Genomic DNA, 25006 nt, shown 5'->3' with positions numbered 1-25006 from the left:
AGGTCCCTGCTGTGTGTCATTTGTTCATCTGGCTATTTGTTTTCTAACATGAATGATTTCCTTGGAGGAAGAGCTAGAAAAGAGCTGAAGGAGGTCTAACACGTCAGTGTTAGATGAAGGAGGTCTAACACACCAGTGGCAGTGCAGAAACAAAAGGATATTTTATTTTCTGGAGTACCTCTGCTTTGGTCTCTGCTGTCATCAACAGCAGTTGTTTGTTGTGTTGGTTTTTATAGTTAACATTTGTTGTGTTGTTTTTTTTAAACTACAGTGAAATCTGTATGGAGCTAAATCATCACTCAGATGTAATTTCCACCTTGTCTTCCGTGTTCTGTCATATGGATCAGGTGGTCTCTATTAGGCCCTTCATGTTCCTAATGTTTAGAGCCTCCCCGGGAGCTGTATGATAGCAGGTGTTGCAGTGTCTGTGTAACCTGCCTCCACACTCTGTTGCCTTTAGTGACCGTGAGGCAGATGGGAGATGTACTGAACTGAATCTGGAAGAAATTTTTTTTCCCCTCGTTTGGGGCTGCTGTAATGCTCTGGGACTTATGCAGAATCCCACATGCTATAGCAAAATTCAGCCAGCCAGATGGTTACATGATTTCTCTTGTGACTGCTGCTGAGCTGGAGGCCAGCCCCTGTGAATTCCAGATATCACACCACATTTCACTGGTTGAAACTGCGTCAGAATCCAGTTGAAATTTGCAGTCACCACTTGGTAGCGGAGAGCATGGGTCCTGTTGGCAGCCATATAATTTCTTTTCCAGGAATCCTGCTGTTGGCTTTAGTTTTTGATCTGCCATGTCACCTCCATTTCCTCTTGAATCACTGCCGTACTATATTGCCAGCAAACATTTGCAAGGTTTTCAGGACAGCCTGAGCTGTAGCTATATAGCCAGAATGGAGGAGGGGATTCACATCCCACAGGAATGTTCCCAGCCATGGGATCTGGCACCCTGGCTTCCCTAACATGAGAATGCCACTGCTTGGGTGGGCTGGCGGAGCATCTGTAATCATGGTGGCCTTGCTACATCCTGGATTAACCACACTAAAGAGCTGCTGTCATACTCTAGGCATAGAATTGTGCTGCACTGGGATTCAGCTAAGACTCCTGAACAGCTGTGTGGCATCCAACTCATTGCCACTTTCTTACGCTGCTTAAAATAATGGTAGAAATAAGCTTATTACTATTACCTGGTTTCAAACAAAGGAATTCTGACAAACTCCTAGAAGTTTGCATTGATGTGGTTCTTATTAATTTAGGTATAGTCAAAGATTTTTTGTGGCTGAGAACTTGCAATTTCAAGGTGAGAGAACAGGACTTCTGGGGACATCCCAGCCATTGGTTAGTAGCAGGCTGCAAGACATTTTCAGTTGCCGTTCTTTTTCTGAACCACATACTTGCTTAAATATCTGAAAGAAAAGATGGAAACCCCCCCCCCCCCCGTTCTGCTTTTCCCATTTGCTTTCCTGGTAAATGAGAAAATACTTAATGAAGCAACAGAGGCAGCCTGTAACAATAGCAGACTGGATTGTTTATAATGAGATTTTGGTTTGCTTTAGTTTTCTGGCTTGGGGTTTGCTATTTTTTAAAGATGTGTTCATACGTTTGCTATTGGGAACTGTGATGTGGTTCCTTTCTACTCATAGAGCTTTATGTAGAATCATACAATAGTATGGGTTGGGAAGGACCTTCACAGGTCATCTAGTCCAACCCCCCTGCAATGAGCAGGGGTATCTTCAACTAGATCAGGTTGCCCAGAATCACATCCAATGCAAAGAGTTTGTGGACTACTGCAGGGTTCATGCATGTCTGTGGGTGTGAGTCAGTAGTCGAAAAGGAGAACAGTGAATAGAGATGCAGGCTAAATAAACTGAAAAATAATGAGGGAAGTGGCTAAGCTGGAAGTATGGAGCACAAAACTGGGAGCAGGAAAGTGGCTACAGGTTTTTAAATGCAGTGACCCATGGCATGTTTGAGAAGCATGTTCCTCATGTAAAACCATGTCTGGCTTGTTGGTCTAGCAACCTTGGTAGATCAGCCCGCTTGGTATTTTTGCAAATACACATTTATAATTTGGTTTTAAGTATAATTTCAGGCATTATTGTCGAAGTTTAACAACTTCTGCTGTGTGAAAGTCTCACTAGTTACCTCATTTCTATGTGTCTTTGAGGGGGACAATAATACACCTTTTCTTACTCCCAGATTTTCTTGGGGCTCTGCTTGCACTGGTTCTCAAGATCAGCTCATCTGTTTTCCCATCAGAAGAAGGGCTACCATGTACCCTGTACAGTCTCTGACTGATGAAGAACACGTTTCTTTCCTTTCTGGAATTTTAACTGAACAACCTTAAATACAAAATTGGTATTAAATTTATATGAAAAAGATAAGTAGCATTAATATGGGTGGAGAACTAAGTGGACTGGGTTATCACTTTTTGAGAGACAAGAAGCACAGAACAGATTGCAGCCTACAGAGATATCAGGTCACAATATGCAGAACTCAATCAAGATGGAACATTGTGGTTTGGGATTTGTTTTCTCTGAGCCTTTATTAAAAATAGAGGCAGTGGTGAGACTATTTTAGAGCTCTACTATAGAAATTCACCACATAGGTATTGTATTTTCTGAATTCATGTTCTAGGAGAATAAAACAATGGGAACAACAAAATCTCTGGAGAATTAAATGTTTTTACCTGCTATTCATTTCAGTAGTTGTGGAACTTACTTTTGCCCCCCTTCAGCTTACTCTGTTTCAGAAAGCTCGTATGCTGGTATAAACACCTGCACATTCCACCTAACGTCACTATCTATGGAAAAGGAGAGGGAAAATAAAGTTCAGAAAGCTGTTTTTCAAAGATAAATGACTGCCAGAGCAGATGCATTTATACATATAGAAATATGTATCAGTGTATACACATGGAAAAAAAAAAAAGGAGAGAATATGCATCTGAAATAACTTCTGTACCTTATACTTTTTTCTTATGGTAAGATAAATACAAATCTGTGTCTCCTTTCCATTGAAAAATGCTTCTGATTTCTAACTACAGAGTTGATGATTCAGGGAGGTGACTCCATCTGATGGTGACTGGCTTCTGGAAAAAACCCAAGGAAACAAGATAAGAACACTTCTGAACCACACTACTCCAAAGGCAGCATAGAGAAAAAATGAAGATGCCGTGCCTGAGAAACTCCAATTGAAAACCTAAGCCTAAATAATTCTCCTTCACAGGGAGCAGAGCCTCATAATATGGTCCCGGCTTAAATCTAGGTCAGCTGGATTTGTGTTCAGATATTTAGAGGTAAACACGGTATATTAATAATATGGTTGTTTGTTTATCAAGATATTTGCTTTAGGATGTAAAACAGAACATTTGTTTACATAACACCAGAAACATTTCTGGGGAGAAAAACTCCTCTAAGAAACACCCTATGTAAGGGATTACATAGTTGCATGGAAAAATAGATTGTTTTGTAGAGATGATTTTTTTTAACTGAATTCCCTCTTTGATACAGTAAGCAGTAAAGCCCTTGTAAGTGGTGTAGTACATTGATTTCCTGTATTACATGGGAGTTTTGTTTAAGTAAAGAGTTCAAGCTCTACTGCTGCTTAATAGCTCATCATCCAACCACAGAACCAGTGCCAGCTCCACCCAAATCTCCCTAGAGGCTATGGGCAGACCAGTGCCTTACCTGTGTTGGCATGATTTTACCTGCTTCAAGGGAGGCTCCTTGACAGGTTGGTAGATGTGCAGATTCTCTACCTTGAACTTAGGTCAAAGATTTAGAGAAGAAAAATAGTAATAAAGCCCAACCAAAACCATCAAACAGGCTGCTGTTGACCCAGTCAGCCTATAGTCCCACATACTTTATTCTGCTAGCACCTAAACATCTAACAGGTAATTACTGGACTTAAACTGGGCAGTTTTTTATGGGGTTTTTGTTTCAATTTTTTTTTTTCTTTTTTTGTCTAGATTGTCATCTTTATTTTTTTTCCTGTGTGTAGCAGTGATAGGATTACAGAGAAGCATTAATCCATACATTTACGCACATCTTTTACCCAAAGACAATTCCAGAGGAAGCCACTAAACCTTGCAGGGGCATCACTCATGTCTGTATACAAAAGAGTAGTGTGTCTACAACTGCAAAAGAGACCCATTGTTTATGCATAGCAAGCAGTGTAACAAGTGATCTGCTCTGAGGGAGCACAAGGTTTCACAGATTTCTGAGCTGTGCCCTCTTCATTAGCACTGTAGATACTCAGTCAGAAAAGCTTATCATTACTAGCATAAAGGAAAGACTATTGCCAACTTAGGTGGCATGCTTTTCCTTTGGTGGAGTGCCTACAGCAATTCCAATGGTTGATAACATCCCCCCCTACACTGCACAGCAGTTTGAGGCCAAAGGCAGGACCAAAAACACAGGCTAAAATTCCAGAATGATCTAATGATCAGGTTGCTGCCTCTTGCTTTTTGAAAATAAGATCTGTTGATTTTTAAAACATTTTCTACAAAAGCAGCAGAACAGTTAAACCACAGGACTTGAACATGATGGTTAGAAACCATCTACCTATACAGGTTTCTATTCAGTTTGATAAAATGGTAAAAGATATGGGGAACTGATTAAAGAAAATACTGAGTTGTCTACATACCTCATAGGATTTACTGTGATTTTACTGCAAAGTAACATAGCTACCTTGTGTGTTACATCTAAAAACCTGAAAAGGTGTATTTCGTATCTCATGCCAAGTTCACGATTTACTTCCTAGACCGTAACATAGTTGGTAAGTTATTAAGGATTGAATCTCTGCATTCACTTGGTGCAATACGATTTCAGCTCAGGTTAGCAAAAAAATGATAATTGCTACGTGGATACAAATGAGAGTTTAATATCCCATGCAGTTGTTTACATCTGCTTAATTAAGCAGCAGTGACTTCACATCAGCATTGCTAGATACCATAAATACACGCTAGAGAAAAAGGTACAATCATGTTAGCCACCCTTTTAATGTCAAATCAAAGCAAGTCAAGTACTTTCTATTTCAATGGTTTTTTTAATGATAAAAAAGTCTTCATGTTTAAGGAGAATCTTCAGGTCTGATACATTTGGGTTCGGTACAAGTGCCAGGACTTCATAAAAAGGCTGTGCTCCTTTAGGCAGACAGCTTAATCACTAAATGAAGAGCTTTAATGGAAACCACTAACAAATATAGTTGGAAGTTGGTGGGTAATTTTGCTTTTGGAGCCTTTACAATAGTATCGCAGTCATTTTGTACAGTATAGCAGGTAAGTAAATACCCATCTAGAAAAATGCAGTGTTGTATTAACACTGATAAAGTTCTAACACTGCCTGTGTGGCACAAGCTCTTTGTTTCCTGTATTCACCAACAGCTCTGGCACAGAGCTGCCTGGCTCGCATTCGGATTAAGAATCCCCTAAAATAAGGCAGAAATGCCTAAATTGGGATTTTGAGAGGTACATACAATCTGGACAGGCCTTGCATTAACACAACGTATCAGTGTAACAGAAAAATAGTACTTTGGTCAGCACTATCAAAGTCTGTTAACCATCAGCATAAGAACACAACCTCAGTTGGTGTCGTTTTTAATGATTAGAAATAATACATTGTAAAACAAAAAGTGAAAAAATTCCAGCATGACTCTCATAAACAAAGAACAAACAGAAAACAAAAAAGCTTCAGTTTTGCCTGATTTATAGTATTTATAATATAACAGATCATTAGTCTGAGGTAATACCAGTGATCACTTTTTAGTCTTTTAAGGACTGCTCAAAAAGTAAGAGCAGTGAGAGTAATGCATGTCATGTTAAAAGCAAGACTTGATTATTAAATCAAGCAAATCCCTTTCCCTTTCTAATTAGGGATCTGTGGTTGCAAGTATAAAACTGGACAGAAGTCTACACAGTAGGAACTACAGAATGTTCTCCTGTGTGGCACTTCCTTAGCCCCTGTCATCAATTAAAGAGTACAGTTGATGATCTAAAAATCAGACATTTCAACAGAGAAAAGACGTCTCAGAATAGCCCTTAAGAAATTTAGAATACTGATAGTTTGCATAAAATAGCCAAATAAAAGATGAATTCAAGTCCAAATTTTGGCATGAGGTAAAACCATGTGCATTTATTTCATCTGCATTTTAGAATTAGTAAGCATAAAGTTAAATACGTTGACTGCAATGAATTCAGTCATACAAGTGCAAGTCTTCAGCTAGAACGTATTTTATGGCAGTTTATTTAAAAAATGTACCAGTAAATCATAAAAGAGGGATCATGTCCATTTAACATTTATTGAAGTATACAGGAGGTTTTCTTTAGAATCAAATATGCGCATGAATATATGGCCAAACGTAAAATCTATCAAATTCAGTGAAAATTGTCTGACTTTAAATAGTAGCTGTAAGAATGACCAATATATATTCTTTGTTACAACTGCCCTCACTCTACAAGTAAAAAAAAAAATAAACATTCAGTAAACATTCTTTCCTAAGGTAGTTTCCCTTATATAGCAGTGATTTATCCATTTCTTGTATACATAACTTTTTAAACATACCAATCAGTGGTTCTCACAATTGAAAAATAAAAGCACAAAAAAGTTTACACTCTTGTACAGGTAAATAAAAGATCATCTTGAATTCAACTGTATATCCTTAAGGGCATAGTATAGTTTCCATTTCATTACCTATTACATAATTAGCTTCTTACATACAAATATTGACATATTTGGCTTGTGCTTCAAAGCCTTTGTGTCTAGAAAGTCCATGTCAATGCAACTCATAACTTGAAATCAGTGGGGATATCTTTACTGCTGCTGGGTTTAACCTGTTCGTGCAACATAGTCTCTTCTGAGCTTGTGGCACCGCATTTTTCTGTGGAGTCATCGGCGTCTGGATCCAATCCTTCAGGACAGGGAAGCTTCAGAAGTTCTTCCCGCAACTGAGCTGTATGGCGCTGAATAAACAAAAAGCAGTTGGTGTGGAAGGTCACAGTTGAAACAACACTTTTCACAACATTGGACAACGTGAGCAAAACCAAAAAAGGAGTAAGTACAAGAGGTGTAAATGTACCGTTTCAAGGACTGCCTAAATTTTCCCCTGGTGTTTAAGGGCTGTTACTGTCCTTGTAGGGACAGAATAATCAGCAAGTGCTGCTAGGGACAAATTAAAGAACAGAGCTGCAGCAGACAAGTGCATCAGTATAAACGTTATGCTCCTTGTCTTGCAGTTTAGTCTTATCTGTGTTCTGTGCTCACAGCAGAAACTGGCTTAGACTACAGAGGTCACACAGACAAAATGGACCTTTCTAAGGAGTCGATGATGAGATCTATTACAGAAACAGAGATAGATTTGTCTTCTGATCCTAGGAACTACCTGTAACCTCATTTTGAAGACCAAGAATTTTGAAAGCAAACAAGTCTGGCAATAGAGAAAAGAAGCCTTCAGAAAGTTTTTTTTTTTGCTCCTTGGGAAGGAAAAAGAAAAGGAAAACCAAAGTAATACAGGTGTGTTGTCTGTAGGACACAATATACACAAATGCTAGTGCTTGGCTAGGAAAGGAGAAAACATTTATAACTGTTGGTAAAAATTAACACAGGATAAAACTAAAAGTAATGGATTAGAGTTTAATAACTGCTTGCGTATTCAAAAAGCTTATTTGTTGTTGGCTGTAGTACAATAGTACAACTTCATCATAAACCAACACCCACCCTTAGAGAGAACAAAATAAACTCTCTGTATCTTACAGAAGTATTCACAGAAAAATAGGCAGGACAGGGACCAAAGGAAAATCTAACTGGTAGAAAAAACTACTGAGAAAGTGAAGTGCACGACACAAGCTCTTGACAACAAGGAAATACAGGTGTGTTTTTTGTTAGTGTTATCAGCAAACTCAGCTGCTGAACAATTTTATTGCCATTTGTCATTCATCTTTGGATTAAAGAACATACAATTACAAAAACGAATCTCACCTTCAGAGCTGCAGCATGATGGGACATAGTCCTGCCTACCCGTTTGTCACTGCTGTACTGCTGGATGTCTGCTATCCACTCTTCACACTGAGCCATGATCTCCACTCTTTTCAAGTAAAAATGTTTGTGGATGACCTGCAAGAAAACATTCTGAGTGAAAGAACAGCCTGCATTGTTTGTTAAGAACCATATACTTCAACAATACAAAATTTGCAAGACCCACAATGAGTCTAACTGGATATAAGGGAGGAAAAAAAAATAATAAAAAATCAGTGTGAGGATAATTCAGCACTGAACCAGGCTGCAGATAAATTGTGAAATTCCTGGTCCTTGGAGGCTTCCGAGACCCAACTGGAAAAAGCCCCGAGGAACCTCGTCTGAATTCAGCTGATCTTGTTTAGAGGATCTTCCAACTTGTATGAGTCTATGACTTCTGTGCAGCCTGCCATTTCAGTGTTCACTGAATGTTAACTTGCGTGGAGGGTAAATGACAGCCAGCAATAGTGTCACACCAGGGAAAAGAAAAAGTAGTAGCAGAACGTTAGAGACGTTCTTTAGTTCGGTGATGATCTTACTATGCAGGCACCATGTATGGATGTTTCTATTTGTGTATGTATTGAATTTATGTTACACAGATACACTATTGAGGCTTTTATCGTTGCTCTCTCAGTCCTATTTTATTAAAGCAGCATAGGCACCATGTCTAACCCTGTCACTAACCACTTGCTGCCTGAACAGACAACAGGTAAGCAGAAACACTGTATAACACAGTATAAGCATAGGAACATAAGGTGCTTCTGCACATAGAAGGATCATACTAGCTGCTCCATTCCATGCCCTAGGCAGAGGCAGCACCTCTGGGGACACTAGAATTCCCAGGCAATAGCAGCTGAGCCGCCCATGGTTTGGGTGGGAACCAGTACTGGGTCGCTCAGTAATTTTGCTATTTCTGTACAGATTTGAGTTAAAAAGAAATAACCCCCAAATCCAACCAGTCAACCCTCAGACAAAAAGTTGTGAAAGTCTTAGTGTTGGCTTTGCCTTAAACAGTTTTCTAAAACTTTGCCTGATGAAAGAAACAGTAAAATCAAAGAAATGTTACTGAGCACATACATACACACTGCAACACAACTGACAAAATCATCTTTTCCTCTGGAGGTTAGAGAATATAGCTATCTGTCTAAAGAAAAACTGCATATTGAAAATTAAAAATGAAATTTAATTTAATTAATTGAAAATTAATTGACTTCAGTTCCAGATGCATTCCTTATATCCACAATGGAGCTTGGAAACACTCCTGAAGAGCAACAGTGTAGATCTAGTGAGTCTGTCAGTTTAAACCACTGAAGGGAAGGCAGTTTAAGCCACTGAAGGGAAGGCAGCTCAGATTTGTGAAGACAAAAGATCTAAGGAGCTGAAGGATGTATGCTCTTTCTTAGACCTCACTTTTCAGGACACCTTTGCATTCATGTCTGATCATCATCATTAAGGTTCCCAAAACAACTATGCAAAAACCCCAGAGGTCAGCAGGTAACAGCAGGCTAGTGTCTTAGGGAAGTGCTCAGACAATCTACACAAGAGATGCATTTTCATCTGGCTGGGGCTGCAGATGGAATCTAGCCTTCTTCCAAAATTCATCTATTGCATAGAAAACAGTGCATAGGTTCCATTTCTGGATATGTAAAGGAAGATACATGCCATTTTGCATAATAATAGGGAGTGTGTATTCAGAGAAGTAGCAAGGGAGCTGGTATGATTGTGGCTTTAGCACAAAAAGCAAGCTATCTTAGCCTCAAACTTCTTACAGAAGCAGGCTGTCATAGCTTAAAATTTGTCAGAATCTTGAATATTTCCCTTTACTGCCCAAAAAACCTCAACAAAGGGAAAAACAGAAAACTATCTTGGGAAACAAGGAAAACTGCAGTTATCTCTTCCATGCAGCAAAACTCTTGGCTGTTCACACGTAACAGAAAGGAGTTTCAAATGGCTAAGATGATCTTTAAGGTCCTTTCCATCCCTAACCATTCTATGAATCTATGAAGGTACCTGTGCAAACTGCTGTCTACCTCTAAATGCTGCTTTTCATTTACATGGGTCTGTGGCTTAACTCAGCTCAGTCCTAGCTACGCACCACACTTACAAAGCTAGTAGTGGTACTGTTTTCAACATCTGCCTTTCATGCTGTGCTTAAGTCTGTTCTCAGGGAACCAATGGCTTTCCCCTGAAACACCAGCACCTGGAGACAGTTGATTACCATCCTGAAGAGGGGACAAGATGTCAGCTTACAAGCTGCCTTTTGTGCACCAGTAGTCAAAAAGCTAAGCTGCAGAGTAAGCATGGTATCGCTGAGACTCTTTTGAAGAAAACTGCAGTAACAGCAAAGTGGGATTAATTTACCAAACACTGTAATATTCCTTATCCTTCATTTCTCTGTGTGTGAAAAGAAAGATGGAGCGTTACTGCTGGGGAGCCCACTGCCTTCTGATATCTTCAATTAGTTTAAGCTTACTGTAATTTGAGAACTTTTTCAAAAGTGGAATCTTTTACATTTAGCTAGAAGAAAAGGACCTATGAGAGAGGTTATTTGATTATGTGTCACAATATTATCTTCATTATGGTCTTCAACTTCTTGAGTAAAACATTTAAGAGATAATTTAGAACAACTGCCACTTTTTCTTCATTAATTCAAGATACCAGCATACACTGCCCATCCTTCTCCTTTCCACCTGCATGTGGATAAAATATTTAACTCCTGTAATGCAGGTGAAGGGTCTATGGTTTCCTATTCCACAAGAGACAGTAATTATAATTGCAACAGAGTTTTGCATTCCAAAGGATGTTTTTATGAACAGCAGGGAAGGGATGGGAGAATACCCTTCTCACTCAGGTCCCACACTTAGCAATATGAATAAACCTAAAATAATTATGCTTTTTCTACATTTTGGTATGCAGCCAACTGAAAGCACAGGTGATACTACAAGATGGTTCCACGCACTACAAATGGCAACAGTTGTAGTAGTTCAGAGTAAAATGTATTTTTCTCTTAAGTATTTGCTGGTAGTACTGTGAGATGATTCTATATTTGACCGGTCATTCTGCATTACTGTTCATACAGATTCTCTCACTCAGCATATCTTCAGCTCTTTTTCTCTTGGATCCTTTGCCATATATGTTCAAGACCTCGAGATCTAATTGATGAGCTTTGAGAAAGGAGTTGGGCTAGGGACACTGAGAAATCCCTAACAAGTAAATTATTCTAATGTGCTACAGTGTGGTAGTCTAGTTTCAGAAATGCTAACAAATAAAGCAATTTCATTTCTTTCAGTAATTCTTTTTAAGACAGTGCGCATGCATGGACTTACTGCTTTTATCAGCATCCAGACAGTTGTTTCCAAAGGCAGAGATTTCTAGTATAGCACAGATGCTTTGTGCAGGGTGGAATGCATTTGAAGGTATTTTACCAATCTGCATTGTTTTGGTGTATCCCAAGTGTTTCCTGATACTTGCTTCAAATTCATGTGTTTTTGAAAAAATACTTCCTGTCAGCTGTGCAGACTAACAGACACCAAGTGCCCATTTGTAGGGCTCATCAACAGTTTTCATGTGAATTGTAAAAGGAACCACCTGACATTAAGAATGAGGCAAGCTGTATGAACCACATTTGATCAAACTGCGCACCAACCCTCCTTACAGATCATCCCCAGTTTATGCACGCTCCCCTTTCCCAGAGAAGAATCTCTGAAGTCAGGTGCATCCTTATTCACTTCCATCTCCACTCAGTTGCCCCAGTACATAAGAGGAGGCTAAAAGGGACACTTTGTGCATGATGTTTCCAAATATTTGCATTATTCTTAATGCTCCAACAAGATAAATACTTACTGCGTTTCACAAAACCTACCTCCTTAAAACATGGCGATGGGTTTCTGATTTGTTCAAGCATTGCCCACTTGACTGTTGCCTGTCGTATATTTCCATCGTATTCTCTGGAGCTCTGGGTACCACTCGGAGTACCTCTGGATCGTTCATAACCTGGTTCATTAAAATATGGTTCTGCTACCAGTATTAGGGATTGGACAGACACTAACACCTGTTAAGAGAAGAAAATAAATATTAAAACTGTGCTACCCAGTTTTTTTTACAAATATACACAGTTATCCTCACCCTGTGTGCAAAACCACTTCTATGGCAAAGTACTTTCATTTGTAATACAGGCTACGCGCAAGTGGGGAACATCCATGCTTTCAAACTGAAACCATTACTATACATAAACATTAAGTCCTATTACAGCGTATTTAGCTCAAGTGCTGAGAAAATGACAAATACAATTGAAAAAATAACAAACATATAAGTAAATGCTTAGAGGAACACATCTAATTGCAGCCTTCCGTGAAAGAAAGTGTATTTGTTGTATTTGTTCTCAGTCAACAGTTCTTTTCCTGTAGCTGAGCTTACTAATTCTTCTAATGCTGAACCAGATGGAAAGGGAACAAGGGAAGTGAAAGTAAACCACTGAAATGAATCTTGGTATTACATGCTCTCCCATTTCTTCTTTCAAATGCATCCAATTGTTTTATCTGTGTTTTTAGCCCTTTAGTTTCAGATTTTACATACAACACTGTGTCACATGCCACTAAACAAAACCGCAGTATTTCTCTAAAGATAGATAAAAACAATTTTTCAATACTCCATCAACTATTCGATGAGAAGGAAATGACAGTTTTATCCATTTCAATTTTATTAGCAAGTACATGAGGGAATAGATGCTTATATACATACAAGGCATTTAACAGTAATAGCCCTAATCTAAAACAAAGAAATAAATAGAGACATAGGGTACTTAGGAACCCAAATGTGTAAGTAGCGCATATTAATGCTTTGATGGCTAGCTAATTTTTCCAGGATTAGAATGTTTGTCCCCGTCAACTTGTTGCTGTATTTAATCAAAATTATGTTACTGCAAAAATGTCACAGAGTAGAAGGACACAGCTGAAGGGGTTTGTGGGTTTTGGGTTTCTGGTTGGTTTAATTTGGTTTTTGTTTGTTTGCCTTTTTTTATTTCTGTTAAATGAAGGACAGGTTTTTCTTACGTACTTCAGACCAAGTCCAGCAAGAATTTTAGAGATTGCAACTCTGTGGCACAAACCTCGTTCCAGAATTGTAAAGAATTTTAAAGAAAACAAATGGTGACTTGAATATTTGGATGTCCTCGAATACTGAAAGCCTGATGACAGGTTACACCCCTAAGAATGGTGTTTCCAGCACCTGGCGTATTTGGCTCCAAGACATCCACTTCAGTGGATTAAAAATGTCAGGGCAGCTGTTCCTGGAACTTGCTCTCGTCCCAGCTTAGAAACAATTTAAAGTTTGAAGCCGTTCCCTCATACAGCAGTCCAGCTGGTGAATCTGGATATGGGAGACAACAGTCCTTTTTCTTGGAACGTGGAGCTTACATCAGATAGACGCTGTGCCAGTAACAATTCAAGACACGGGTTCTTTCAGCCAGGTAGCTGTGCGCTGTCTTTAAGTGTGCCATTCTCTCAGAGTTTTTCTTGTAGCAAAGCCAGCACAAAAGTGTTCCAGCTTCCCACCCTCTCTGCCATGTGTGCTCACTCACAGACATGATGCCAAACAGGTGCCTCAGATCAAAGCAATAGCCCAAGAATCAGTTGAGTGGCCTGGGTTAATCTCAGTCCCACCATCAACTCACAGAAACACACCCTCATCCCTTCTGGTGCCATGACACTTTCAGTTTATAACTGTGCAGTTGGTGTGCTTTAAGTATAGGACAGAAGAGCAATCTAGGGCAGCCAAGTCTATCCTGATGGATAGGGCACATGGCTGTGCAGTGGGAAACATGGACTGGCATTCCCCAGTTGGGCTGAGAAGGAAAACTGAACAAGGTTTAATGTTTCTCCAGCAGGTGCTCCAGCTAGGTGCTGTTACATGGTATTGCGTGCACCATCACACCGTCTCCTGTGTCTGCCATGTGTTCAACTACAAGCAGCCATGGCTATTTTTTGTTACACTTAAAAATTAAAATACAGGTAAATGCATTAAAATACACAGAATGTGCCTTGCAAATCAGGTTCCAGAAAGGAAACAGCCACTTATATTAATGTTCTGCCTTTTTTAGTGTTGTAAGTGTGCTAAGCCAAGGTAGAGTAACTCATGTTCAAGGCTTCAGGTACCAAAGGAGTTCTGGTGATCTGTGGCGTTTACATGTATCTGGAAGTAGCTGGGTTTTGCTTTTTTACATTTTACATGTCAGATATATACCTGGATATATATAGCTATGGTAGAGAAATCTGACATTATACAGCACTGTACTTTCTTGGCCTTAATAACAAGTTATTACGTTGAATTGTAATTGTAATGAATGAGAAACTAAACTGATCTTCCAGTTTCATTGGGTTATAAAAGTTAATTTCTGAAGTATTTTGGGTGGTCTAACAATAGTTTAATCTCTGAGGCAGAAGACACATGCAGTGCTTAATTCTTTCCAAGCAATTTATTTAGTCCTGCGGCTGGTTTCCATTTAATAGCTATAGTGTTTTTCCCAGTGTGGGGAGGGGGGGCTTTTCCAACAACTTTCTTACTATTTTTAAAATGAAACCCTAAAAAACTTTAAAATTTGAAACTTAAATGTTGCACAAGATTTCTTACAATCAAATCTAACATTCCAATCTAAGAAAAAGGAATCTAGTGAAAATAAGACTTAGTAATACTTGCATTTTCTACATTGATTTTATAGTTATAGTCCAAAATTTCAGTTCATCTCTTAAGAAGTTCTATCTTTGGAGAGTTACACCATGTAAGGAACTGCAACTTAGATCTCCAAATCATAACTGTCCCTTGAAGGGAGAGGGAACATGAATATCTCCAAGGATGGAAATCCCACAATCTCTCTTAAACACCTGTCACAGTGTTTGGTCACATTTCTAGTGAAAGAGTATTTCCTAGTCTTTCATCCAAATCCCCCATGTCCCATCTTGTGCCTAGTGGCACTTGTCCAAGTGCTCTGCAAAGAATCAGAGAATAGTTAGGGTTGGAAAGGACCTTAAGATCATCTAGTTCCAACCCCCCTGCCATGGGCAGGGACACCTCACACTAAACCATGCCACCCAAGGCTCTGTCCAACCCGGCCTTGAACACCACCAAGGATGGAGCATTCACAACCTCCCTGGGCAACCCACTCCAGTGCCTCACCACCCTCACACTAAAGAACTTCCTCCTTATATCCAACCTAAACTTCCCCTGTTTAAGTTTTAACCCGTTACCCCTTGTCCTATCACTACAGTCCCTAATGAAGAGTCCCTCCCCAGCATCCCTATAGGCCCCCCTTCAGATACTGGAAGGCTGCTATGAGGTCTCCACACAGGCTCTTCTCCAGGCTGAACAGCCCCAACTTTCTCAGCATCTTTAAGAGATGCCTGCCTTTATCCTCTCTGCACCTTCCCCATTTAGGTGCTGAAGACAGCAGTAAGATCTCTTTGCCACTGGTCCACAGCACTTTTCCACTCACTTATAATACACGTCTCACCATCTTGGCTACAAAGGTAGTAAAAGAGACTGCACCAGAGGTCTTGCTGAAGTCAAGGCAAGCTACATTCACTGCTCTTCCTCTGAAAAAAGCCAGTCATGCTGCTGTAGAAGGGCAGCAGGTTAAGTGCTGTTTGCTGCGAGGAAATACACACAGCTGTTCTCAGTCACTTCCTTGTCTTTCATGTACTTGAAAATAGCTTCCAGGATGATATGCTCCATAATCTTCCCAAGGACCACAGCTCCCCAGATACTCTTTGTCCATCTTGAAACTGGGTGTGAGGTTTGACAAGCAGGATTTGCCCTTGATTGTTCTGACCTTTCAAAGATAAGTTAGTGGCTTTGCAGTGACATTGGCTGGCTCTGTCAGCATCCCTGGTGCATGAGACTTGGTTACATGAGTACGTGGGTTTGATCAGCTTGAATACCATTTCCTCTGCAGTGGGTAGCTCCTCATTCTCACAAACCTTCCTAGGGAGGGCTCAGGCACATGAGAAGCAAACCTTACCCCTAAAATGAGAGGCAGAGATGAGCTCTGCCTTTTGGATGTCTTGTCAGTAGGTTCCCTCCCCCACTGAGCTGCAGGAAAGCCTAAGGAAGATGTGTTCTTTTGCTGCCAACATACTTACAAGAAGGGCAAGCCCTTCTTGTTCCTCTTTATACCCTTTCCCATTTTCAACACCAGGTGACCTTTGGTCTTCCTAATTTCTCTTCTGAATGCTTGGCCAATGTCTCTTTTTCTCACAAGTAGCCCATCCACTCCTTCCACTATTTGTATGCTTCCCTTTGGCAGTTTTGCTTAGGCAGGAGTTCCTTGTTTACCGATGCTGGCCTTCTGCCACTCTTGCTTGACTTCTGCACCTTGGAGGAAACTATTCCTGAACTTCTAGGATATTGATCAAGCAGCTGTCCAAGGCCATTTCCTGAACAAGCTGAAACCTGTTATGCTGAAGCCCAGGGCTGTAATTCTACTATGCAGAAACATAAACTGTGCAGTCTTTCAGGATTGGAACAGACAATGTATCTTGTGCTATGTAATAATTACTCCAAGGAAGGAATAAATCCATAAGGTGCCACAGGAAAGAAGCCACTGCAAGTTTTACTTACATTTAATGTTTGCGCTTATAGTCTGCGCATCTCTATGACATAAAGCTGAAAATTGGAAGGATCACATGTCCTAATGAATTCTGGTCTAATTTAACAGTAATTGTTACTGAACACAATATACCTACACTTCAACTCTCCTCAGCTTTATTCCTCCTATTCCTCCATTCAACTCGCTTGTAGACTTCAGAGGAGTACATTTACATTTTAAACTAGGATACCTCACTTTCTCATCTCTCACAACATGAAGCCTACTTTGTCCTCACCATAAAAAGCTTGTGACAGAGAGTTCTAGGATGCGATGCCATCTGCCAGTCTGGCTTGTTTGTTATTTTTTGACTTTATTTTAATTAAAGTACTTGAAATCATCCAAGGAGAGTCCAGGCAGTGCCTTCCTTATGCTTACTTGTGGAAGAAAATTCTGATTTAAAAGCAATACAAAAAGAACCCTTAGGACCGATGGACCCCTTGCTACTCCTACATAACGTCTACTGAAGAGGAAGAAGAAATGCTCACCTGCAAAAAACTTGATGTTTGGGGATTCCATTTCTCTTCTGGCCTCCCATGCCATGTGTTAAGTATACTTAAACACACCTAAAAAGGTGACATCATTAATACCACAGATAAACATTACGATAAAATTGTTCTGCTTTGGCAGAACAGACTGTTACCATTATGTTTAAATTTTGTTTTTTATAAGCATTTGTAAAAGTGCATGCTAAAAGACAGATTTGTTTCTTATGAAACTAATTTGACATGAAAGCAGATAGAAATAATGTGGATAAGCAAGAACTGCATGTTAATAAATAAGCAAGGCAGGGTAGATTACTTTTCTTCATGGAAAGCATATGGATTTTAGTGGCTCCAAAAATAAATGAATCATCAGTACTATCTGATTCTTCACTTTCCTCTTTAAATACTGCTCTAACAGTTACTGTGCTTTTTAAAGACAATCATTCTGTGTAGCGTGTGAAAGGTGGTTTCTGTCACACAGACTATCAAGAAACCGAAGATATTTCTTAACTTTATGACTGATCTGGACCTTAGGGAAGTCTGTGGAGTTCCTGAGCCTTATCACAAAGTGCAACAATCAAAGACAGGGAACACAAAAAGACAAAAACTACAGAAGTTTAGAGGCAAGTATTTGCCAAGACTCAATGCTTAATGCTAGGCACAGAAAAAAATGAGATAAAGTCTACAACACAAATTTCATTCTGTGTCCATGTTAGGAGAAAACCCTGTGTCTAGTGCTGGAAAGGGGTATTATAGTTTGTGAAACAGGGCGCATGGGGAACCCAGGAACGACAGCGGAATAAGGGAAAAATGCTAGCCTATGGATTAAATGTTTATACACAGAAAAGGCTGACGAAGTGCCAGAGTGCTGCAGCCAAAGCTATTTTGTGGGTCTATGCTTCAGTGAAGACGCACATGGAGCCATCTCTACTGCTCTGTAGACAATTTCATGTGTGCTGACTTTCAATATAAATAGAAGTTGCATCTCCCTGATATGCACTTGACTTTCTGCTAGCTGTTTGAAGCCTTTAGTATGAGCCACAACATACCAAGGAGATGGAGAAAAGAAAGGAGGAAAGCTTGTTTGTTTTAACTTTTAATGTTGCTTCCAAAAGCTTTACTATTTTTCTAAGAAAATCATCATTAAGTCCCTATTTCAGAGTTATATTTTCTCTTTTAAAAGATACTGAGCTTAAGGGAAGTCTTTACCTTCCCTCAAGAAAAATCACTTTTATGTAGAAAAAGAGACAAGGCACTTGGCAAACACATTCAGCTGCAGCTGCTATGAAGCATACGTTGACCGTGGAAAGGTTATTTCAGCCAGCCAAACAGATTCCTGCTTAATTTAGCAAAGAAGGTGGAAAAGAACATTTTTTCTAGGTCAAAATTACTCGCTTTTTGGTCCAATCCAGCTCATAAAGGCTCTAAAAATTTCCCAAGACAATTCAGGAAAGGGGATCATTCCTGTTTGAAGTTGTTAAATCACTCCACATTTCAATCTAAAGCCTAGCTTTTATCCAAACAGCTTCCTCCAGTGTGCTAGCAGCAGATGATATTTTTACTGCAAAAGGAAGAAAATTTCACTTCCCTGTTAGATCTATATACAAGTACAAAGTTGACCTACCTTGCCATCATTGTAGAGGTTTGGATTAAATCTCACGCTGTGGCCTCCAGTTGTTTCCAGATTCACAAGTGGAGGAGAATTAGGATAGTCTTGTGGAAAATATACATCAAATTCAAAGCAACCATTTGCATAAGGGGTGTCTGCAGGACCAGTAATAAGAACCTACCATTGTAAAAAAGGACAACAGCTTTTTAAAAGACCCTTTATGTATTAGTCTCACGGTTGAGATTTTTAAACATGCTACTTATCAGAAAATACCGTTAGATATCATAATCATACACAGGCTGTCTGTTCATTTTGATACTTTGCCTAAGTGAAGCCCTCTGCAAACCAGGAGGAGCTAAAAATCTACCCTCTACTGCATGCTATTAATAAGTTAAACTTCAGGTCCAGAGATATTCCATGTATTTCTCCACACCTACTACTTTTAATTGACATAAATGCTTGTATGCAAAGAAACACTTGGACCATAATGGAGTAACAAAATTAAACTCTTCCCTTAAGAACAGCAGAAGAAAAATGAACCTTGTTGTGATGTTTCACTGGCTACCAGGGCACTCCTGGATAGAGGGACTCTTGCTGTCCCTGCCAGACTCTTGAGAAATCGGAATCAGATTCTAAATCCTACTACTTATGTTAAAGTTTGGACAGAAATAAAGTACACCTGAAAGACTTCTGATTTTCCTTAAGATGTAAGGCACCTTCTTAAACATTTACAAGCCAAGCTTAAAGAGGGAAATAAAAATAGCTTTCCTTCTTTACCTTCATTATGTCAAGCCGCTCCTCATCACAGCGTACAAAAACGCTGGATGAAGAAGAGAGAGGCAGTGAGGTTGAAAGAGTCACAGCTTCTTGAGCAAGACGTCGGGCTCTGGCAGCACTGTTGGCGTCACTCGCATTTTTTACCTGAGACATGTAGTGGTAATTTATTTTGAAGACCAATTTTCCGTCATCATCTTCAGAAACCATTTCAAATGTATCTAGAAGAGAAGAAAACGTTAATGCCTCAGGGAAGCAGTGAAGTTAATAACGGATTAGTCTTGGACAAAGATTCTGAGTATTAAAATCACAAAACTTTAATTTGCATTATACTACCGCAAAAAGAAAACCCAACTCTGTATTTTGTGAGTTACCAGTGATCGCAAAATAAAGCATTAACAGTCTTGGGTCAAATTAATTTCTGCAGAAAATTTATGAGCTTTCATATGCAACTTATCAAATGTACACCATTTCTGACTTGGAAAGCTACCAACAATGCCAGACCAGGAATATAATGATACTTATGAATACATAATCATGCTAATAAAGGAATCGGTGTGAAGCAGCATGCCTGAGGTATTTACTTCTGTGGTGGTTGCAATAAAGAGTCATAAAATATTGGAGTGAAGCTGGTTTTCTTTAATCACTTGTTACACAAAATCTGCAGCACGGCTGCCAGGGTGAAAAGCTGCCGTTGCAAACTTCCCTACCCCCTGCTCTTGGGATACACTCCACAGGCATTTGTGAGGAAAATCCCATGCAAATACAACAGCAAAAAAAAATAAAGACTGCAAATCGTATTTCTCTGCAACTCAAAAAATACTAATGGAACACGTTTTTGCAGTAATTTTATAGCTCTTTTAGGATGAGATACTATTTGCTCTTTAGGAATTCTTTCTGACCATTTTTCCTTTATGGCTAAATTAAGCACCGAATCCCATCATACTTCCCAAATGCAACATACTGCACTCCATGAAAGGACTCAATGAAGGCTTCATTTTAGAAAACACATTATGATCTGAATTCTATTCCATTTAAAAAATAACAGCTACAGTAACAAACATACAGATTTATACATAGTCAGACAGGAGCTTTAAAAAGCACTACTAATTTGAGGACCGAAGGGCGCTCAAATCATTACTGCAATGAAAACATGAACACCATCACTGAATTCATCTGGTCCCTTGAATTAATCTAGTGTGTGCTTAAAACATTTATTAGCTCAAAGAGTGCATTAGTTGGTAACCTGAAAGCGTAGACCTATGTAATTTTCCATATGTCTAAAGTATCAGTGGTCACATGTGTAAAAAAGTTGGTAACTTTTAAAAATAATCAGGGGCTCCATCCAACAGATTACTTATTTCTTCAGCATCTGCTTTGTAAAACACAAATATCCCACTTCTCAACCTACCAAATTGGAGTTTTTTCATGACAGCCACATACTTTTCTTCAAGAGACCGTAAAACAGACAAAGGCTTGGGTTTCACAGCAGCCTTTTTGGAGTATTCAGCCATCTTCTTTTCTGTTATATAAAATGTGACGATTATTTGTAGTTAACCATGTTATTCTGAGACAAGTACAACAAGCATGTGGGGAGTATTTAACTTGAAATGACATTTTACGGCTACATCGTTTGCACACAAGTCTCAAATCTGGGGATCACTTAACAAGACACAAAACCTGCCTTGCTCAAGACCCTGTATTTCATTACCTGAACATCTCCAAGTAAATTAAGGTAATAATTTCAGTTCAGAAATAATTCATGACTGCTGCTGCTATGAACAGTCTTATTGTTTCCTCTATTTTTATTTCATTTAAAATTCAAAGCGTGACATACGCTTGTGTGGAGGGACATTCATACAGGTATTCCTGATGCTCTGCCAAAATCAGGAGCTGATTATGCACACCTTTTTAAAATCCACTCCCCTGATGAAGCTACTTAATCTTCAGTTTTCTTTACTAGACAACCAGATGGTCCTTCGAACATCTGCAGGTTCAATCCACGATTTAGATTTTTGTTCTGTGTTCATCTAGTTAAGAGCTAATCTAATTCGTAAGACGTAGTTTTAACAGCAAAGGCTTTACTATCAAAGGTCATGTAGGTTGTCTTCTGCCAAGAAAAAAACCTGTAAGTCATGAGATGTACTCTAACTTACTGGCATTATTCTGTTTCATGATAAAAACATTTAAGACCACTACAAGGTTCCAGTCACCTTTGAAAACGTAGCTGGGGGCAGGAGGAAAGTATTTTTTCTTGGTTTATAGCTAATTGTAAGTTATCTGTTACTGAACATATTACAAACAACACTATACAGTATTTAGAAAAGTATTTCTATTTTACCTTGGTTTGCTTGGCGCAAACTGGTGGTAGCAGCATAAACTATCTCCGCAGTCTTCTGGATGTCTGGTACCAAAAGTGTCAACCCCTCTGGTTCTTGATCAGAAGTATCTGGTTTTACTCCTGCTTTAGCTTTGTCTTTTTTAGACCTGTTTTGAACAAAGATATAGGATGTAGCATGAAAGAAAGCTTTTTCAACCACTCGTTAGTACTCAGCGTATCTGTCAACAGGGAAAAATACCAAAGCTTAAAGGACCAAGTTTAAAACAAGTCTTCTGAAATGGAATGTCTCTGTGGACCTCCAGGTTAATCACTGAATGTAGCAATCAGCTGTGACAACACTAACACACAGTTTTGGTTTGACAAACAAAAGTATGTCTGACATGAAGAGTAAAAATATGAACACGAAGGCAGTGAGACTAGTTTCTGCTTCAGCCGTTTAGTATCGTTGATTGTTACGCTGAATGCTGACCTTATCTTTGAACATTTTCAGTAAGTGCTGGAAAAGCTTACAAAATCAATGTACCAGTGATCATGTCACAAATGTGCCTTTCATCCACCCATGCAGATCCTCGTGCAAAGTCACATCCTAAACAGCTAACGAAGTAATCTTTCCTACTACACAATACGCCAAATACCTAAAATACACTAATGGAAAATCACTAGGAAAGCTCTAGTAAAAATTCATAGCATATCTGACCTACAACCCAAGCATCACGAGAGAGTGGGGCCAACACGAAGTTTGTCTCTCTGCAGTTCTCTCCTGCACTATAGAAGTTAAGACATTTTACTTCAGTAATCAGTTTAATGTAATATAATTTTGAAAGTCTTCAAATATAGAAGGCAGCTACATTAAACGTTTACAATGAACATATTGGAAATCAACATGTCAATTTAAACATCTTAATTTTTTTATAATGAAATAATTTGAAAATACAGTATCTACTAACACCAGGGTTTGACAGAAGGTAGTTGCCTTGTAATTTAAGATACATGTAAATATTTAGATTGTGACAACCCAGTCTTTACTATCCTGTATATTCAACTGTTGAAACAAAGACATGGGATTCATGACAGTGACCTATGTGTGATGTTTAAAAGCTTCTACGTTTTAAGAGCTATCACGTTTACATTGGTATTCCTGCAAAACTTAGGAGATTTTAGTGCTAACAGTCCCCAAATGACTGCAATTTCTGTATTTCTTTTTATTTTAACAGTACTCATTCATTTTAAGACCCAAGCAAGTGCAACAGCCAAGCAACACTGGTGCTTATAGTATTACACTACCATGCTTAGAAGCAAACCGGAAAGCTAGTGTCGTGGTTTAAACCCAGTCAGGTAATTCGTTCGCTCACTTCCCCCCTTTCTTGCCCTCCCCCTGCTCCCGGAGGGACAGAGAGGAGAATCAAAAAGAATGCAACTCCCACGGGTTGAGATAAGAACAGTTTAGTAACTAAGGTATAACACAAATCACTACTGCTACCACCAATGATAATAATGATAAAGGAAATAACAAGGGAAGAGAATACATCATCTCACCACCAGCCGACCGATAACTCGCCCCCCCAGCCCGACCAAGCACCGACCGATACCTCCTCCAACCCTCCAGTCTCCCAGCCCCGGCTAACTCCCAGTTACATCCTGGGCATGACGTGCTGTGGTATGGAATACCTCTTTGGTCAGTTTGGGTCAGGTGTCCTGTCTCTGCTTCCTCCCGGCTTCCCCTCCTCCCTGGCAGAGCATGAGGCTCACAAAGTCCTTGACCAAACCAAAACATCCCTGTTATCAGCTCTGTTCCTGAGCCGAAAGTCAAAACATTGCACTACACCAGCTACCAAGAAGGGGAAAAATGACTGCTACTGCTGAACCCATGACACCTAGCTACCCAAGAAAACACAGTAATTTAATGCTTTGATGTCCCAAACATATTTCAGCAGCTACCACATACTATGTCCTTTCTGTATTTTAATCTAGACTGAAATCATGCATAAAGAATGAGCCTCTAAACTATTCAGTAGAAGTGATTACAGTAACACTGAAAGCCTTTGCACGGTACCTAATCATACAAGAATATCCCTAGAGTGCATTAATAAAGGAATCCATTACTGCAGCATGGCACATTTTTCCTGTTCCAGGCTAAGCCAAAAGGATGTCAGCCTGCTGTTAACTTGAAGCAATACTGAGCTTTCAGATGCTTAAAAGTCAGGAGGAAAGCCTCAGAGCCAAATAGGGTTGTTCGGCATTTGAGGAACCATTTAAGACAAAGCAGCAGCAGCTGCCTCTCCCGCTCATACTTTCAAAAATCCTATCACTGCCTTTTCCCTTGTGAAAAATCTAGGCCACTATTTTTTAAATCACCTATTAACCAGGTTCAGAAATGCATATTTAAGCCCACTAAACCTCAATGATAATCTGTCACAATGATCGCAGACATGGTAGCAGCCACCAATCCCAAGAACAGTGCACAAATTTAGAACAGCTTGCTGCTGATGTAGAATCCTTAAGCTATTTGCTACAAAACCCTTGGAGACATTTTGGCTAAAATGAAATGTCAGTGGACTTATCCAAGAGAAAGATGTGTGAAAAGCAATAACAATGCGACTGGTGAAGATACTGAAAGTGAAATTAATTCTTACAAATTTATTTTCAAGACTGTTATCTTGTAGTGGTTCATCTTCCACGTGGTTTTACAATTTAGACTACTCGGGTTTTTTCCTTCTACTTGGTCTTAGAATCAAAAAAATTAAAGTCTGGCCTCATTAGACAAAATGCTTAATCACATGCTTAAAACCTCCTACAGATACACTGAGTTCCTGACAGCCAACTACCTAAACAGAAGGGGAACGTGTCTATCTGAAACTGTAGGAGAAGGAGACATCTACTCAAATGCAAACTCTCAGTACCTATAACCCTCTCCCTCTCCTTGCGGTCCAGAACCTAAGTTAACGCTTCAACGCTTCTGAAATATCAGAAGAGAATGTGTTTTCTTTATGTCTCCTTCACCACAATACAACAATTCTGTCCACTGCTACCATGAGCAACACAGCCAGCATGGCCCTCTCCTCAGTAACTTTTACAATCAAGTGTTGGCAGAACCGCTCTACCCTCTCACCTGCAGTTATCTGGAGCTTGCGTGATGGTCTACA

The 25006-nt window shown here is 39.4% G+C and overlaps 1 protein-coding gene across 7 annotated transcripts in view; it reads right to left on the bottom strand.

Annotated features, from left to right (window-relative positions):
• Positions 1-4867: 4867 nt before the first annotated feature.
• BIRC6 (baculoviral IAP repeat containing 6) overlaps positions 4868-25006 on the bottom strand; it is a 173177-nt gene continuing 153038 nt past the window's right edge. For all 7 annotated transcript variants that reach the window (XM_062629558.1, XM_062629559.1, XM_062629554.1 and 4 more), the window contains 8 exons: positions 21864-22009; positions 20934-21044; positions 19526-19743; positions 18764-18925; positions 17143-17220; positions 11882-12070; positions 7984-8118; positions 4868-6968 (listed from right to left, as the gene is read on the bottom strand). In XM_062629558.1, coding sequence (XP_062485542.1) covers positions 6792-6968; positions 7984-8118; positions 11882-12070; positions 17143-17220; positions 18764-18925; positions 19526-19743; positions 20934-21044; positions 21864-22009 — 1216 coding nt within the window. In that variant the 3' untranslated portion in view covers positions 4868-6791. The remainder of the gene's footprint in view (positions 6969-7983; positions 8119-11881; positions 12071-17142; positions 17221-18763; positions 18926-19525; positions 19744-20933; positions 21045-21863; positions 22010-25006) is intronic.

Source organism: Pezoporus occidentalis, unplaced genomic scaffold, assembly GCF_034315485.1.
Source record: "Pezoporus occidentalis ecotype Australia unplaced genomic scaffold, CSIRO_AGI_Poc_V1 ctg34, whole genome shotgun sequence".
NCBI classification, from domain to species: domain Eukaryota; kingdom Metazoa; phylum Chordata; class Aves; order Psittaciformes; family Psittacidae; genus Pezoporus; species Pezoporus occidentalis.
This window is presented reverse-complemented; position numbering and strand designations above follow the sequence as displayed.